Source organism: Corvus kubaryi, unplaced genomic scaffold, assembly GCF_017639235.1.
Source record: "Corvus kubaryi isolate FWS band 111438036 unplaced genomic scaffold, C.kubaryi_AGA036_p1.0 37308, whole genome shotgun sequence".
Lineage (NCBI taxonomy): Eukaryota > Metazoa > Chordata > Aves > Passeriformes > Corvidae > Corvus > Corvus kubaryi.
Window position 1 is genome coordinate 10,708,770 of NW_024581096.1, and position 18,486 is coordinate 10,727,255.

General features: G+C 34.9%; 1 protein-coding gene across 2 annotated transcripts in view; it reads left to right on the forward strand.

Annotated features, from left to right (window-relative positions):
- Positions 1-18,486, forward strand: part of RICTOR (RPTOR independent companion of MTOR complex 2) — a 76,532-nt gene that overhangs the window by 36,945 nt on the left and 21,101 nt on the right. For both annotated transcript variants that reach the window (XM_042028451.1, XM_042028452.1), the window contains exons 11-26: positions 729-811; positions 1,444-1,531; positions 2,377-2,467; positions 2,607-2,673; positions 2,782-2,862; positions 4,214-4,314; positions 5,832-5,994; positions 6,401-6,502; positions 8,918-8,964; positions 12,397-12,532; positions 13,090-13,289; positions 14,262-14,388; positions 15,579-15,743; positions 16,160-16,236; positions 16,353-16,431; positions 17,282-17,391. In XM_042028451.1, coding sequence (XP_041884385.1) covers positions 729-811; positions 1,444-1,531; positions 2,377-2,467; positions 2,607-2,673; positions 2,782-2,862; positions 4,214-4,314; positions 5,832-5,994; positions 6,401-6,502; positions 8,918-8,964; positions 12,397-12,532; positions 13,090-13,289; positions 14,262-14,388; positions 15,579-15,743; positions 16,160-16,236; positions 16,353-16,431; positions 17,282-17,391 — 1,717 coding nt within the window. The remainder of the gene's footprint in view (positions 1-728; positions 812-1,443; positions 1,532-2,376; positions 2,468-2,606; positions 2,674-2,781; positions 2,863-4,213; positions 4,315-5,831; positions 5,995-6,400; positions 6,503-8,917; positions 8,965-12,396; positions 12,533-13,089; positions 13,290-14,261; positions 14,389-15,578; positions 15,744-16,159; positions 16,237-16,352; positions 16,432-17,281; positions 17,392-18,486) is intronic.

The window sequence follows — 18,486 nt, forward strand, 5'->3', positions numbered from 1 at the left end:
TTTAGTCAAGACACTGTCTGGCAAATTTAAATCAGTTAATATAAACATTTACCAAAATTTTGAGTGGAATTTTTCCAGGCTATACTTAGGCTGTTTTGTGACACTACTTGTGTTATTTTCTAAGTTCTGAAAATGATCACTAACCTAATTTTAATGCCCGGGTATCCTTCAAGTTTCTTGTGTGCTCTCACATGCTTGGAGAGGAAGCACGTGACAGCTTTGAAACTTCCAGAAAATAGTTTCTGATAGGTGTGTTACTGCATCTTCCTACACTGAGGCACTTAGATCTAACAGCTGTTAGAATTCACCTGAGACGTAAAGGAAATGAATAATTTATTAGGTTAAGGTACAGCTTTTGCTTGAAATTCCTCACAGTTCTTCTAAGATCATGAAAACCTTTCAGGCTGAAGAGTTGCTTGTTATAGACAATTCTGTCTTTTTGCCATTTCTTCCATGCATATGTTGTTCTCACACTTTCATGTATTGTTCGCAGTAGGAAGGACAAAAATAGCAATATTTTTAATGAGGATATGAAGTTTTGTGATTAGGAAGTTTTATTAAATACTGTTGATTGGGAAGGAGATGATATTATAAGCATGAAAATGTTTATGATTAGTAATTTTTTTCATGTGTACTTGTTTTCAAACTGAAAATCTAATTTAGCAATGTGTCTATTGTCCTTTCTTTCACTGATGAGGGAATACTATTATACATTTAATGTTTTCTAGGTATTATCAGCCTGTGCAAACCTGGAAATTCTGGAATTCAGTCTCTTATTGGGGTACTCTGTATACCAAATATGGAAATACGGGTAGGTGGTGAATATTTAGTACTGATGTAGGAATAATATTTGATATTTTATTTTTTCTTAACCTTTTAACAATTTAGTGGTTTAAGCACAGACACCAATTATGAGACAACTATCCTTGAGTTTATTTAACCCCCAAGTTCAAGTCTGTAATTCTGTTATAAAATTCCTGTGAAATTGGGAAGCATACCATGTATGTGTGACAGAATGGAGGAGATTATGTATGTAAATTAATTTTTACTCTGTTCACAAATCAAAGGATGTTTACAGTAGCTGCAGTTGCAAGTTTAAATCATAATAGTCAGAGTTTAATTCCAGGTAAATAAAAACCTTTCTTCACAAATTAAACTTACTAAACAAAAGTTGATGGTGCCAGATGTAACCATTCTAAAAATCTGCAATCCAAGTAGCCTGAAGTGCTAGAGAATTCGTAGTGACAATAAGGGACAGTTCAAAAGTAAGAAAGCCACATTCCCCATCCTTTCTTCTCCAGTTATTTCAGTTTGTGAAAGAAACAGTGCAACAAATGCACCAGTGTTAGCACTGTAGAAGTCTCAAGTTCAGTATTAATAGTGAAAAAAAGGACAATTTTGTAAATTTGTAAAATTCTTGTTGTGTTATGTTTTCTTTGGTAGCGTGGCCTGCTTGAAGTTCTCTACGATATATTTCGCCTTCCTCTTCCTGTTATTGCAGAAGAATTTATTGAGGCACTTCTCAGTGTAGGTAAGTACTTTAAAAGTTCACATAAGAGTTCTGTTAAGCTCCTGTATAAATTTGAAACCTTTTCTGTCTCCTATGTATTATAAATTGCCTTAGTATTAATTGTTTTATCACTGAATTTATTGGGTGCTCTGAAGTCCTGTTTAAAATTCTTTATCACCTTTTAAGTGTTCTAAGTTTGATGAAAGATCGGCATAGTTAAGCATTAACACAAAAGACTGTAAGGTCAGCACTACAAATTAGACTTCTTTGAACTGTTTGGAGTGTTCAGAATTGTAGATGTGTTAGTGAATACTACAGAAAAGTTATTAGTCAATCTTTTCTGTATATTGTCTGTTAGCTGTCTGCGCTGGCCTTAGACTTCTGCTTTTTTGAGGGCAAGTGAGTATTTTTTCATGTCTTTAAGTTTAACCAAGTAAGTATTTTAACTTTAGAATTACTCCTTTGTAAACCCAAGGGCATTCTATGCTTTTTTAATTTATAAGTAAATAAATCATTCTTTGTTGCAAACTTGCTACTTCTATATATGGACACACCTTGTAACATTTTAGGTGCTTATGGTGTTTTCTGTTAAACACATTAAATGTGTTTATGGATTGGAAATGTCACTGGTTTTGTTGACACTTAGATACAATCTTTGTCCTAGCTTTCAAGGTACCCTTGCTTTGTTCAGGAGTGTGGTTTGCATGACTTGTTAAGAGGTCCCTTCTGACAAAATTTTCTGTAATTTGAAACCACCTGAAATAATATTTGCGGGCAAGGATTATTATTTACCTACTGACCACCTTCAAAATAATACTGTGAAAGCCAGTGTTATAATCACCATTGTCCATATTTTCTTGTTCTAGATCCAGGCAGGTTTCAAGACTGCTGGAGACTTTCTGATGGCTTTGTAGCTGCTGAGGCTAAAACTGTTTTACCCCATCGAGCCAGATCAAGGTGGGGATTTAATGACCTTCGTCTAAACCCTTTTTCTTGTTTTGTTTTGTGGCAGTGTGGATGAAACAGTTCTTGTTTTCTTGCAGGAACAATAAGAAATGTACTTTCTAAATTGTTTCCATACTTCTTTTCTCCTTAGGCCTGATCTCATGGATAATTACTTGGCTTTAGTGCTTTCTGCTTTTATTACCAATGGACTTCTAGAGGTAACTAATGACTTTCAGTTTCAATAGATGCTTGTTACTTTTTTTCCTACAAGAGTTCAAGTAAGATGTTATACATTAAATGTTGTAATAATATTTTTCCTTTTGAAGGGTCTGGTTGAAGTGATCACAAGTAGCGATGACCATGTGTCTGTCAGAGCAACTATCCTTCTGGGAGAACTTTTGCACATGGTAAATACCACTTTTTGTAACTACTTGTAAATAGATATTTGCTATTATAGCATTTAATTTGAATTCCAAGCTTGAAACATGTAGTTTTTGTCTGAATAGTGGATTAATTTAACATTACATCTTCTGGCACTTCATATATTAAAGCCAGTATTAATCAATAGGAAGACTGCTTGGAAAGCATTGAAGGTGCTAGGGGTTCTGTTCCAAGGTTATCTGCAGCTCTGACTCTCACCAGGACACTTTCTTGCCATTGTAGGAGTTTTATTTTTAAGCTGGAATCCTGCAAACATACCCGCCAGTAACTGTGTTTGGGGAAAAGGACCATAGCTAATTTTTGCTTTTCTTAGTATGATAGTCAGTAGGCCTCCAACAGTGTGTTTAGCTTTCTGCTTCACTGGGCAGACAGATGAAATTTTTCCAGATTCAGTTGGATGTGGTTTTGGTACTTGACGATACTCATTTGGGCAACTTCATCTTGATGTAGTGCTCCTACTACAGGGAAACTTCAGCTTCATTCCACTTCTGTTGACCTAAGATAGCTTTTGCAGTACCTTCTCTCTCTTAAACTAATCTTGTACTGAGATGATGATACTGTTTTCATAAGCACTCCAGTGCATTTCAGCCTTTGCTTTTTATAATATTATATGCTATTTTTCTGGTTTCCTGAACACTTGTGAGTGACAGTGATTGTTGACTCACATTGGAGTATGCTGTAAAGCATAGGTATTTTTTTATTTTCTGAAGAGATGATCTGTTAATCAGATACGACTACTATTTACCAAAACCTGAAAAAATACTTGTATTTTTTATTCAGTGTTTGGAAATGTAAGTAATTTCTTCATCCATCTTGCTTTTAGTTTCCAAAAATATTTGCAGAACTACCTATGTTTATTAAAAGCAGCTAAATGTCTAATAACGTAGAAAGTTATATTAATTAATCAGAGTTTTTTTATGCAGCAAAGTTTTAGTAGAAATCATCAGCTTTAACAGGTTTTCTGATTTTAGGTTTTTTTAGCAGTTTTATGTGCATGGCATAAGCATATCTGATGCTTTGCAAGTTTTTGCTTGTTACCACTTAAACTCCAGTGCAAACAATATCGATTATAGCATTCTGAAATCTGAAATTCTTTCAAGTTACTTTCTAGTGTAATTCCGGTTGGTTAGTTAGATCACAAATTCAAAATGGTGTGTGTAATTACACTCTGACATTAAGCAAAAGGTAGTTTTATTGTCATAAATTTGTGAAAATCTTGTGAAAAGTGGTAGATTCTTTAAATGTTGATCCTAAAAAGATGGATGAAATTGTTGTACTAAGTTATTCTAACTGGTCTTCTGTTGGGTTTTTTTGTAGGCAAACACAATTCTTCCTCATTCTCATAGCCATCACTTGCACTGCTTACCAACACTGATGAATATGGCAGCATCCTTTGACATCATGAAAGAGAAAAGACTGTAAGAATTCTGTGTTACATTTAAAAGCATAAAGCTCTGTTACAAAATGCCATCTTCTGGGTATTTCACACAATTTAAACCTCCTAATGGAAGAAATCAAACAATTTCATAATTCACATGTCTTTAATATGTATTTCTTCAATTCTGTGTTCTTAGTTGCTTTTCTTTGTAGAAGACAAATTGAGTGTGTTGAGGTTTTTTTCATAGGAAATGTATTTGTTAATTACTCTTGCCATTTCTGATCTGTCTTGTCAGATTAGTATTCTGAAAAATGTATCATAATGTTCTGTCTTTCCTTGTGTTGTCAGTGATAAAGAACAGCATTTTTCCAAACTGCAACTGTGAAATAAATAATGCTGCATGTAGAGTGCTTCCTAAAAGGGTAGTACTCTTCTGGTTTTTAGTTTCGAAGGTTTCATGTATGTCAGTAGAAGATTTTGATACTCAATGACACTGTTAGTTTTCATAAAAGGCATATCTGAAATTTCAGGAGAGGATATTTCATATTTTATATATGGCCTAAGTGGTGGGATGAAAGGAGGGATAAAGAGCAGAAGGGAGATGCTTGTGGATTACCTGCAATTGTTTTGCTTTTTGGCATTTCTGGACATACCTGTTAGAGTAGTAAGAATTCCCATTTCTGTTGAAAGAAAGTGATTCTTTAGAAGTAGTATTTTTTATTTGGGGATCTTGGCATTGGTCAACACTCTACACTGTTTTATAGTCTGAAAAACTGTGATCTGTGTTACAGATTAAATTTAAATAATTTAGCTAAGTGACCAAATCAAAAGGTATTTGTTTGAAAATAAAAGAACTGTCCTACACTATGAGAATTTTTGCTTATAGGGAAGAAAGATAAACTTAACTCCCCATTTTTAGATTTCCTTATTTTTATTTGCTCTGTAGGTGGGGTTTTTTGCTGCTACCACTGTTTTGTAATTAACTGGTTTTGCCCTTGTTGGCTGTCATTTATGTAACTCCCTATCTTTTCCTAGAAACCTTACATGCTGTTGTTGAACTGTTTAGATATAAAAACAGGAAGTGTACTATTGATACTCCTGCCCTTGCAGGGAAGCAGCGGGTATGAGAATGTATGAGATTGATTACTATAAGTTGATTACTTGATTACTATTAGTTGAAGCTAGCTCCCTGAACTTCCAACTTCACTACAGGATGTTGATCTACTGTTGCATCTCCTAATGGAATTCAACTTTAAACTTTACAATATCCTCTCTGAATTGTGACAGACACCACTAATTGCTGAGTAGAGGAAAAGTTATCAGTAATGATAATACTTAAGTGCTAGGAACTTTTTAAAAGATACTTTTCTGTATAATTTCAATATGAGTCTGAGTCTTGTGAATGTATAAAAACATGTCTTAAGAAAATAATTTTCTTCCTATATGCTTCAGAATTGTTGGTCAGAGCTTTCTTGAGCTGTTCACTCAGGAGCTAGTGGTCCTCTTTAGTCTGATAACAACTGCCAAATACTAATTATAATTTTTTTTTTCTATTAGGCGAGCAAGTGCAGCACTCAACTGCTTAAAACGTTTTCATGAGATGAAGAAAAGAGGCCCTAAACCTTACAGCCTCCATTTAGATCACATTATTCAGAAAGCAATCTCAACACACCAAAAAAGGGATCAGTACCGTGTGCAGAAAGACATCTTTATTTTAAAGGTATTACGATAATTCCTTTTTCAAACCTGAATTTGGCATTGTATTTTGGAGACTTGGGTCCTGCCCCCCCAAGCTTCACTCACATAATTCAGAGTAATTTGTGTGATTCTTTTTAGTACTTTTTTATCTCATTTGTCTTGCAGGCACTTTTGGATACTAAACTGCATTTCTAGAAATTGAGGAATTAAATGCCAATGACTTTTAATGCTTTATGTGACCAGTTGTGATCTCTTACTTTTAGATTCTTAATGCTGTACTATAACTATGCAATTTACCTTCAAATGTACATTACTGTGAAACACAGCCCTTTTAATGATTTTTACATGAGCGGTAAGTGGATCATATGGCAAGACTGAAAAAGATGATGCAGGGAAACCTATTGTATTTTTCCATGTCTGTATTCCAGGATACAGAAGAAGCACTCATCATGAATCTTCGAGACAGCCAAGTTCTCAATCACAAAGAGAACCTTGACTGGAATTGGAACCTAATAGGGACCATACTGAAGGTGAGCTTACAAAGGCTGTGATAATATGTTGAAGAAATTGTTTGGGGAAAAAGTCTGTTTCAGATGTGAGCTTTGACTTTCTAATATTAATTCCACAGTACATCTAATAATTTGTTTTATTTCAGGAAATTAGAATCTCCTGGGTTTAGTCAGTGCTGATGTAGTCTCTTTGTATACAACCCTTAAACTATATTCAAAAACACACTACAGTTAAATTCACAGTTTTCCTAAGAAGCATGTATTAAATGTTATACTTCTTTAGTTGTATAGAAATCAGTTTCACAGAATTAGGTATATTGTCTTTAAAGCTGCTAATACTTCAAACTGCAGAGGGATACTGCTATGTTCAGATTCATAGCAGATTTTCTTTAAGTAAAGTAAGCTGAAGGTTATAGTAAGAGATGGGTTCTAGATCAAACTTCAGATGCTTAGACTGAACTACTTATGGAAACATCACTGAATGTTTTGAACTAATGCAAATACTTCTGTAGCATTGATTTCATTACAGAATTAATTTATTTTTACAACATAAAGGGAATACCTAATGGGGTGAGGGGCATTGTTTTAAATATATTTAAAGATATTAAATATATTTAATGCACAGATTTTAAGATACTACCTCTTTTTGTAAGCAGAAAATATACTTTGTTTGACTAATAAAACTTTCTGAGTACTTAGTATAGTCTTCAAATCAAAATTGCTCCAAAATGTCATTCTGTGCATCAAAGCCATCCTTCAGTTGAGTAGCATTCTCTTACTGTCTTCTTTGCTGTGTTGTTACAAAGATGGTGAAAGTACAAAAAAGGATTAATGGTGACAATCATAATCAAGACTATGTTGTTTTTAAAAAAAAAAAAAAGAAACTAAATATTTCTGTGCCTTTTTTTCAGGGACCGATAAAGTTGAAAGAGCAAGAATCTGTCTGGTATAAAGACCTGAATATGTATATGACAGTAGCTTTGCTCCACCAGAGCACTGTTTACAGAATTTTTTACTGCAATTATAAGATTTACTGGGTTACTAGATAACTATTATTAGTCACAGATGCTTTTACCTTTGATTTTTAATTCAGTATTAAAGATATTATCAGAATACTGTTTTTCAGAATCTCACTGTTAATTAACCTCTGTAGTATTTTGACAGTGGAAGCCCTATGTAGTTGACCACTAATGTGTTTTGGGTTTTATTAAACTGGAATTTATGTCAAACAGCCAGTTTCTCTGCCATCTCAGACCTCCCCAAAAATACATTTTCCAGTGCCCTGTCAAAGAGTTCCTAATGTCTGAAAATTGGGGACTTCTTCCTGAATGAGAAGTGTGTGTGTTTTCTGGCCTACTTCTAACCATTTCTGTTTCTGTTAAACTGTGTAACACCAGCATAAATTGAGATGATGTTACCAGAGCGGTTGTCTTTAGTCCTCCAATGAGCAGGATCCAGATTCCAGTGTCTGAAATTTATGTCATGTGGCTACTCATCTCCCCCTTGTCTGTTGCAGCCTTGTATCTGTGGAGCATCAGCTCTCTAACCACCTCATCGTGTGCATCTCAGGTGGTGCCTTACTGCCTTTTTCACTTGCTCAGCTTGATGTCTAAGCTGCTAAAAGAGCAGCAAAAGTGTCAGCCTCATCTGTATCTGGCGCTGTTACTGGTGTAGTCAATTTTACTAATCATTAAGGAGTGCACTGTGTGTCTTAATACTGGAATACTAATTGGAAATGTAGAACTGTGTCACATGGATAGGAAAGAAGAGTGTTTGATGCACTTTTTTTCCGTTCCTGACAAGAAGATATTCACTAGTAGCAACAGAAAGAAATCTGAAACCGTAGAGAAAACAGATGGCTGTAAAAACAGAGTAAAATGTAATGGGAGGAAAGAATAGGTCCTGAAGAGGGGACATTCATGTGGTTCACGTTTTTCATATGGTCATTCTTAATACATCTTAAAAAGTGTCAACAGGGGAGTTTAAATACTGTTTTAATAAGCACTGTTTAAGTGATCTGTAACAGAATAATGATTCCTTTTAAACCAAATCTGATAAATATTCAAAACAGCAACCAACAATTATTTCCCTGTTATGCATATCTTTTTTTTTTGTTATTTGCAGAAAAGAAACTGAGCAAAATTGTTTATTTTTCATCAGCTTCGCATAGTTTTTTTGTTTTCATTAGAATTGTGACCTTGTACATGTAGCATGTGACCAACATTCCCTGTCCTCTAGAAAAAAATTGAAGCATTCTTGAAGCAGGAAGTGTGGGCTTTTCAATAAGATAAAGTCTTTCTTAAGATATAACATTAGGTGCAAGAAAACTTTCTAATTATTAGGTAAATACAACTGATAGAAATAAGTGAATTTTAGTGACTAATCAAGGACTGATGTTCAAGTTTTGTATAACGCTATATTTGCTGTTTTTTCTAGTGGCCAAATATAAATCTAAGGAACTACAAAGATGAACAGTTGCACAGGTATGTAAAAATTATGTAGACTTTCTTCGAAGAAAGAAATTTGGAATAACTGGTTTTTACTATTGCAATAAAATATTCTTTAGATGTATCACATTTCTAAAATGTGTAGATAAGCAGTTAAGGTGTAAATTTGGATAATTAAGTTGCAATATTTACTTTAAATGAACTGTTTGAGCTTTAAAGGTGTTTAAACTTCTTTTCTATGCACAGATGCTTTATGCATTTAGTCCCTTACAAATCATACTACCTTTGCAAATGCTCAATTTAATTTTAAACCTTAGAAGTGTTACTACTTGATAAGCAGTAGTGTTCTATGTCAGAGCTTGGAAAGTTTTTACAGAGTTAAGTCTACAGTTGTACAGTTTTATAACTACAGCTTTCATCAAAAACCAAGAGGAAATTATTTCTAGTTAGTGTTAATGGCAAGAGAAGCATGTGTAATTTGTGACACTGAACCGTGCCGTAAATCAAGTCCCTCCTGATGGGAGAGAATTTGCTGAAAGTCCTTGCAAGGAGTTTCAAAGATAAGCCAAGACTTCTCCTTGACTTTCAATGCTTCCAGATAGTTGTTTATTAAGTCTTATCAGAGGAACAGAGCACTAGCATGACCCAGGTGCAGCATAGAAGACAGAAAAGCAGGAGTGAGACTAATTATCAAGATTTACACAGCCTTTTAAAGATATTTTAACCAATAGTTACTAAAAACATACATTATTTTCACTTTCCTACCAATTATTCAGTAACACGACTAGGAACTGCGGAATTCTCCATCCAGTCAATCCAAACTACTTTTACTGCAGAATATGGAGTAGAAGAAGGAGAAGAAGGTTTAGAGAACAGCAACAATCCTCCATTTTGATATTTTTTGCTGTTATCTATTTACTACAAAGAGAATCCCAAAACCTCTAAATTTTTCACCCTGTGGCAATCTTACATAGTAGTCTATCACCTAATTCACACCACTGTATTTTCTAGTTCTTGTCTGTTGGTAATTTTTTCCAAGGTTTGAAGCTAAAACAGTGTTGTTCAGGGGGGTAAGAACCCTTAAAAACAGGCAGAGAAATATTCTTGGCACTCTGGGTTCCTACAATTTGGAAAAAAAAACAGTGAACCAAACAAAAAACCCCCAGTACAGCTCTTGTTCCTTTCATATCTGTTGCCAATAAGGCATTTTTACTCCTTTAGTGCCTGTGTGGTTATAGTGTTACTAATTAGTTCTTGGATGTTCCTTTTAATGTGTGTTTCAGAAAAAGATTACATTATTTTGAAGAATAGGTCTGTATTTGTGGGCATGAAAAGGTACTTCCTGAATTCGGGGAAAATCCAGAAGATAGAATATATGCTGAAAGGCTTGTGTGGCTCTATTCTAAATTTTTACCAAGAAGTAGTCAGGGTGCTTTTATGAAGTATTTACAGCATAAGCAGTAGTCCCATTGTTATCATAGCCATAATTTAATTTTGTGTCTGTATTTTTTCCCGGTTTTCCTGAAATACTTACTGCCAATCTGTACTTTGGGGTAAAGGATTATTTTCCAAATCTGGTGGTTTATAACATTGCTTCTCTAAAGCAGTGTCTTCAGTCCTGACTGTGACACCAACACGCACTCCTCAACCTACCTGTGTGGGACAGTGTTCCTGTTCCATGGTTTTGTGCTGCACTCAAGCATTATTAAGTGCCTAAATAATTTAATTCCAAATAAATTGGGAAAATCTAGAATTGAATTGGTGTGATGCTTCTATAGTTCATTGATCCTTTCTTCAGAATTGGGAACTTAATAGCTTTAAAATGCTGTTACTCCTGTTTAGTTAGAAGTCATTAAGCCCCAAATCTCTCTGGTTTCACTGCTAATGATAAAAAATTTTCATCCCCTTTGCTTTTCAAGTGTAAATTACATTGATTTCTCCTTCTGTAAGTTGATCCTTTTTTTCGTGTTAGTGTTGTGATGATCTTACAGCTGTTACAATGAAATTCCAGATATTTTTATAAGGATTTCTTCATTTCTTAGAGATACAGTTAATGCAATGTGTGTATACACACGAGATCATAGAATCATGAAAAAGACCTCAAAGATCATTGAGTCCAACTGTTCACTGCTAAAGAATGTTTCCAAGTGCCATGTCTGTATGTCATATAAATCCCTCCAGGAGTGGTGACTCCCAACAGCTCCTTCAGGCAGTTCTTTTAGTCCAGAAATTTTTCCTAATATCCAATCTAAACTTCCTTGGGGGCAATTTGAGGCCTTCTCCTCTCATTCTGTCACTTGTTACCTGGGAGGAGAGACCACCCCACCTGGCTACAGCCTCCTGTCAGGGAGTTGTAAAGAGCACTAAGGTCTTCCCTAAACCTCCCTTTTTCCAGGGTAAACACCTCCGGTTCCCTCAGCTGCTCCTTGGACTTGTGCCCCAGAACCTTCCCCAGCTCTGTTGATCTTCTCTGGACTCACTTCAGCTCCTCGATGTCCTTCTTGTAGTGAGGGGCCAAGGGTTCCAAAACTGAACACACGCGCATCGATATATACACGTGCATGCTTAAATATATTCATAGATATATAAATTTATAAATTTATATGTCAATATGTATTTATTGCTAGTAACCCAGAATAAAATACATTTCATTTGACAAAACTTAATTAAGCCCTCAGGTTTCCTTTATAATTGGTCCTGTGTTTGGAGTTAGAGATAGTGGATTACTCTGACTTTTTCAAATACAAGTGCAGTTCTGTAATTAAGTTTTCTTAATGCCTGACATATCTACCTTCTCTTGGAACATTCTGTGTTATTTTAAAGCACAAATGTGTGTTTATTTTTTGATGAGAAATTCGTGAGAGGAGGATCTTTGCTGAAGACTTACTGCTGTGATGCAAAACTCAAGCTACATTGTTTACTGTGATTTTAAAAAGTCTTGAGAGTGTGTTTGCAATCACTGTGTTATGCTTCAGAAATGGTTAAGTGAGGTGATTGGAAGTACTGTTGCTGAATTAATGAGATTTTTTCCTGGCAGAATGCGAAAATGTGTTTTTCACAGTAGCAGTAACTATAATAGCTGAAGAAAACTCAGGTCACAAGATTCTTTTTTAAGCTCTTTGTTAGTTTACATAATACAGTCTTTGAAACTTGCCACAGGATAAATTACAGCAGAATAAATTATGAGAATTAGAAGGTAGCTATGGCTTCTGAGGGCATAGAGATTTTAAGTTCCTTTGCTTGTATTAAGTCATGGTATAGAAAACCCTTTATAACACACAATACAGCAGCATCTCTGGAATTGTGGCTGGATATCCTCACTGTTACCTGCTACTCTTTTGATAAATTTTTAAAACTTACTGCCAAGAAACCAATTCAAGTATAACCCATTTTTTCTACTAACATAATTTTGTATTGTGAGATTGTCCTTGTACTGAATAATAGCCAATTCTATTTTACTTTCTCTAGGTTTGTAAGGAGATTGCTGTATTTTTACAAGCCTAGCAGTAAACTCTATGCTAACCTGGATCTGGACTATGCCAAGGCGAAGCAGCTCACTGTTGTGGGTTGTCAGTTTACTGAATTTCTTCTTGAATCAGAGGAGGTAAGAAGTTTCCAGCTACAAGACTGGAAGTAGAATGAGTGCTCTTGCTGAATGCCACTTGGAAAAACCTTAATTTTTAGTAAAGACGTCTGAGATTTTGGATGTTAAATCTAAAATGATCAGTGTAATTAAGAAATACAGTGTGAAATATTGAGGAAGATGACTATGTTTATGTAGAAGTTTTAGTAAATACAGCTTTGTTAAATGCAACTTAGAGTTAGAAGGGATTTTTTTATTATGCTGTGTATAACCTTCCTTTTCTAACTCCTTGCTTCTTTTGTGCTAAAGACTTTTATGCCTCAGGTCAGAGGAAAATGTCATTGAATAATACTTCTCCCTTTTCCTGGAAAGAAAGAATTAGTCCTAAGATGTCTCCATGCTTAGCTTTTTTTATTTCTCTTGAAACTTTTTCTTAATCTGAATTGTTTTCAAGTCTGCATTTCTGGTTTGTATCCATGTTGTATTCGTACATTTTAAGAAATTTAAAGTAACGAGTTCCAGTAAAGAAGAGACACATTTCTATTGGTAACAGACACTATTCCTTTTTATTTTGCTAGGATGGACAAGGTTACCTGGAGGAATTGGTTAAAGATATTGTACTTTGGCTCAACTCTTCATCAGGCGTGAAACCTGAACGTAGCCTTCAAAATAATGGGTTACTAAACACCCTTAGCCAGCACTACTTCCTGTTTTTTGGTACTTTATCTTGTCACCCTCATGGAGTGAAAATGCTTGAAAAATGTAATGTGTTTCAGTGGTGAGTGCTTTTATTCAGTTTGAATTGTACTTGCAGTGTAATAGTTATGCAAATTTTAAACTGTGCGTGAGGGCCATCATCTTTTGAAAAGCTGAAAACTTTAAGGTTATTTTGGTGTAGTTACAGGTAAAGATTCCCATTTTTTTCTAAGAAAAGGTCTTTTAGTCTGTCATTACTAAGCAGACAGAGGTGATTCCATAAGCATTAACAGCTTACTTTTTCCTATCCACACCTGTGTGACAGAGGTGAGTATCAGGAAGGATTATAGTGTACTGAAAGATACAGAATGGGGAAATAGAAAAACAAAACTCAAAACACACAAACTCTGGAAAAATAGCAGATACCATACTGTTTGTGAAATGTTGATGTATATTGCACTTAAAATTTCAGTCCAGTGTATTTGAGTAAAGTTCTGAAGCTCAAAATTTTGTTCAGTTTCATGGGAATAAATTCGCTGGTGACTAGTACTAGTTTATTGACATACAGTAAACTTAAAGCAAAAATGCAAGTCTTTTGATGTACTCATTTTTCGCTTGTTGATTTTGTTGATTTTTAGAAAGCAAGCTTTTTACTAGCTTCAGAAAACTTGATGTACAGTAAAATCTAGGCAGTTAATAGGATTAACTTTATGGCAATGTTTAACAAAAAAGAATTTTTCACAAATCTTCATGAGCATTAGTTTTTATACTTATAATCACTATATGCTGACAAAATTTTTACAGAGCTGTTATAAAAGGTGTTGGTTTGGGGTTTTCCCCTTGCAGTTCAGTGCATTATTTCATCCCTATTATCCTATCCTATGTACAGTTATAACAATTTAAAATTACTCAAATTCATATGAGAACATACTTTGTATTCTGCATTTATAGTAATAAAAGTATAATTCAAAGTAATTAAGTTTAAATTAGTGATGGTTCAAGTGGGTTCAAATACTAATTTTATTTTCTTCTTCCTCCCCTTCCATGCCTCCAGTCTTCTTAATCTTTGTTCTTTGAAGAACCAAGATCACTTGTTAAAATTGACTGTTTCTAGTCTGGATTATAGCAGAGATGGATTGGCAAGAGTCATCCTTTCTAAAATCCTGACAGCAGCCACTGATGTAAGTTCAGTTCAACTTATGTTCCTTTGTTATTGCCCTCTATACGTTTGTTTTATTATTCAAGGTGCATGACTTTATTTTTAAGTTGTTATGTATGAAAAGAGTTCTTATTTTTTATTCAGAGAAATGAAATTCCTGCAAGTATAGCTTTTGAATTTGTTGTAAACTTCATACCTTGTATTGTATTTGTGCTCAAGAAATTAAGTCCTTCAAATAGAGCTTCTCTGACATATGATGGGAGCTAAAGTCTTGATATGTATAAACTAAGTGTAATGTGCAGGTCAGTGGCAACTTAAATCAATTGTGAAGGCATTGTTATCAGAAACAGAAATCTGTATTTCTAGCAGCACTAAGCATGTTAACCTCCTGGTAGTAGATAACTGTTTTGATAATAATTGAGGTTAGTCAGTGTGTTGGAACTAAGTAGATGCTCTAGCTGCTGGAATGGGGGGTTGGTTCAGAAATAGGCATTGGGATTTGTTCTTCTGAATCAAAGAAGGTGAGTAAGGATAAAATACAGAGTTATGTGGACTTGGGAGAGGAAACTCCTTACTTTAAAGGTAATGTTAGTAGACAAGCAAGCACTGATGTCAGGGAGACAGATGACAATTAAGTTGAAATATAACTAGGAAAGAATGTTCATTACTTCAAATGAAGTTGTTTCTGTTGTCTGAACAGACAGAATGTGTTCTTGAGTAGATACAAGAGAGAAAAATGTAGACACTAGCTTTAAATGTCTGACTGTATTTTGAAAGAGGACATAAATTGAGGATATTTCTCTGAGGCTGTCGAAGATACAATTTTTCTTATGGATAAAGAGTGGAGTCTGAAAGTAATGAAGATAGTTGAGGTTGAAAGAATGACTCATTGAAAGAAGATGAAGCTCCCTACTGACTATAATTTTTTTAGTTGGCTTCTAAATTCTCTTCAAAAGATACAATAATGTAATAATAAGAGATATGGGATTGGACACTTATGGTGACCAATTTAGTTGTGATCTTAGATTCAATTTTCCCATTTGCTAAGATAGAAATAGCTCTCTAATAAACTGTAATCTGAATAGATAAGGTGTGTATCAGAGTTGCTTGCTGCAAAATACAGTAATTGAAAGGTATTTTTAGAAGTTATGTATCATTAACTGTATTAGTTATTTTTCTTCCATTCAAGAAAACATTTTCCTTACTTTGCAGAGCTGCAGGTTGTATGCAACAAAACACTTAAGAGTGTTGCTGAGAGCTAATGTAGAGTTCTTCAGCAACTGGGGGATTGAGTTACTGGTGACCCAGTTACATGATAAAAATAAAACTATTTCTTCTGAGGCACTTGATATTCTAGATGAGGCGTGTGAAGACAAGGTGAGCATCCCTTCTCTTTTTAACCTCTTTCTGGTATGCTGCTCTTAAGCTCTTCCCCACTCCTTTCCCTAGCAGCAAAGTACAAATGTGCAAGAAGCTACTCATGGTTTCCTTTCTTGATCATCATGAAACTACTGGAGTGTTACAGACAAGGAAACATAGACTTCTGGATTATGCCTGTATTTAAATATGAATTGCAACTAATTCAACTATTTTGTTCTTTATACTTTTTGTGAAGTAGTTTATATTTAATGACAGAAAGTACCTAAAATTGATAATATTAGGATTAAGTTGGCATTTGATAATTCTTATTGTGAAAAACGTGCTGGTTCATTGCAAGTAGAGTGTTGTAGTTATTGCAGTTTTCAGAATTATGTAGTGCTCAAATACTGTTTATGTGTTCTTAATTATTTTAGGCTAATCTTCATGCCCTTATCCAAATGAAACCAGCTCTTTCTCATCTTGGAGACAAGGGTTTGCTTCTACTCCTAAGGTAAATGTTGAATATGCTGTTGGACTTCACACTGTGGAAACAAATAAGTGTTCTTTTTATTCAAATTCTGTGAATTGTTTAAATTACAATGTTAACTGTCTGGTGGTTTTTTACAGATTTCTGTCCATCCCAAAGGGGTTTTCATATCTAAATGAAAGAGGTTATGTAACAAAACAGATGGAAAAGTGGCAAAAGGTAATGATAAGAAGAAAATGTTTGCTTGATACTAGGAGGAACGGTGTGAATATGTGGGTTTAGAACAGAGATTCTTAAAAATAATTGCATATTAATGTATGTGTAAAGCTAATGCAAATACATTTATTGCATCAGTGACATAATGTTGTTGCTGGGAAAGGTCGACGGGGACTTACAGTTCCATAGCTTCTCAGTACATGTGTGCTTTTGATTTACCAAGACTTTTATATAGTTTTGATATTTCAGCAAATATTTCAGGAGTGTAGTGACTTTCTAAAATAGGTTGTTGTGGAAGGTCATTATCTAGAGAAGTGAGCAAAAGAATGCTGCTTTTCAAGATAACTGTTATCTCTGGTTGTTGGTAATTAAATGTAGAGCTCATGAGGACAGAATTGGCTTATGCTGTTAGGAAGTAAAGAGGAACACAGGACCATTAAGAAGAATTCATTATTGTCATAACTTGAATAAAACTCTCCTTACGTTATTTTGGTTTTGTAATTGATTATAAGAGATTGGTCTCATTTCTCAGTAGTAGTTTAAGTATCACTTCTCAAGGAGTACTGAAATGCATGATGGTCTATTGAAATTATTTGAGTTCATCAGAAAGAAGTATTTCTTTCTTCCTTTTTTGAACAAATTCCCTGAAAAAATTATGAAATCAATTGCTGACTTTGCAGACTCATTATATGTGTGAAGCACATTCATTTTCATGAGCCCCACCTTCAGATCATAAAAAAATTCAGTCTTTCTTAAGGAACTTTCTTCAATTTTTTCTTCCTTATAAAGTATCATGCTACAACACCATAAACCAGTAAATTTACTGTGTCAACCCTCGTCTGTCGTCTTACAGGAATATAACTTAAAATATGTTGAATTGATTGAAGAACAACTCAATGAAGCACTTACAACGTACCGCAAACCTGTTGATGGGGATAACTATGTTCGTCGGAGCAACCAAAGGTAAATTTGGGAAAATCAGTTTTGAGGCACAAGCTGGTGGGACTGATCAGGAGAGCTGTGAACAGGATGTATGAGGGAAAGGGGTACCAACAGGATTTCAGTTTATTCTGCTCCTGGAGCATTACAGTACATCAGCACAGTATGAGAAACAAACTGGATGAACTGGATGCATTGCTTAGCTCTGAGAGCTTTAATATAATTTATTTCAGAGCTTTTATATAGTTAGTTTTAGAGCTTTAATAGAATTCATTTTATTAAGACTTGATGGATTGAGTCCCATGATTAGAGTGTTGGAATGGAGGGCAACAGGCTTTTCAGGAGGGATGGGCAGATGAATGTGTCACTCTGTGTAAGGAAGAGGTTTGATTATACAGCCCTTACAGTTAGTAGTGATGTGGTTGAGAACCTCTGGGTGAGGATTAAAGGAATGAAGAACAAAGGAGGTGATGTAGTGAGTGTCTGCTACTGATTGCTCAGCCAGGATGTTAGTTCTGGTGAGTCATTCTATATACAATTAGGAGAAATTTCTGGATTAGTAGCCCTTGTTCTTATGGGCTACCTGTAGAAGATTTCAACTTCCAGGCATCAACTGCAAATGTCATCATGCAGTGACAAGCAATTTTGGAAGTTCTCTATAGGAGAAAGTCTGTAGGCGATACCTTCTTTTCACAGGGACTCAGTGAGCCAACTAGGAAAGATGTCCTCCTCGACTTGCTGTTTGTGAATATAGGGCTTGTGGGAGATGTGATGGAAGGGAGTTCTCCAGGCCACAATGATCATGACATGGTTAAGGTTAAAATTTTCAATATAATGAGAAAAAGCACAGCAAAGTTGCTGCTGAGGGCTTCAGGAGAAGTAACTCGGGGAGCTGCTTTAGCAGAGTACATTTTTGAGGGCCTAGGTGTCCAGAAGTGCTGGTCCATCTTTTAGAAGCACAGGAGTAGGCAATCCCATGGTGTTGTAAGTCAGGCAAGTGGGGCAGAAGACTACCTTGGCTGAACAGGGAACTCCTCATGGAGCTCAAGAGGAAAAGGAAATTATATGATCTCTTGAAGGTCACCCTTCACAGGAAGACTATAAAACTGTGATTCACAT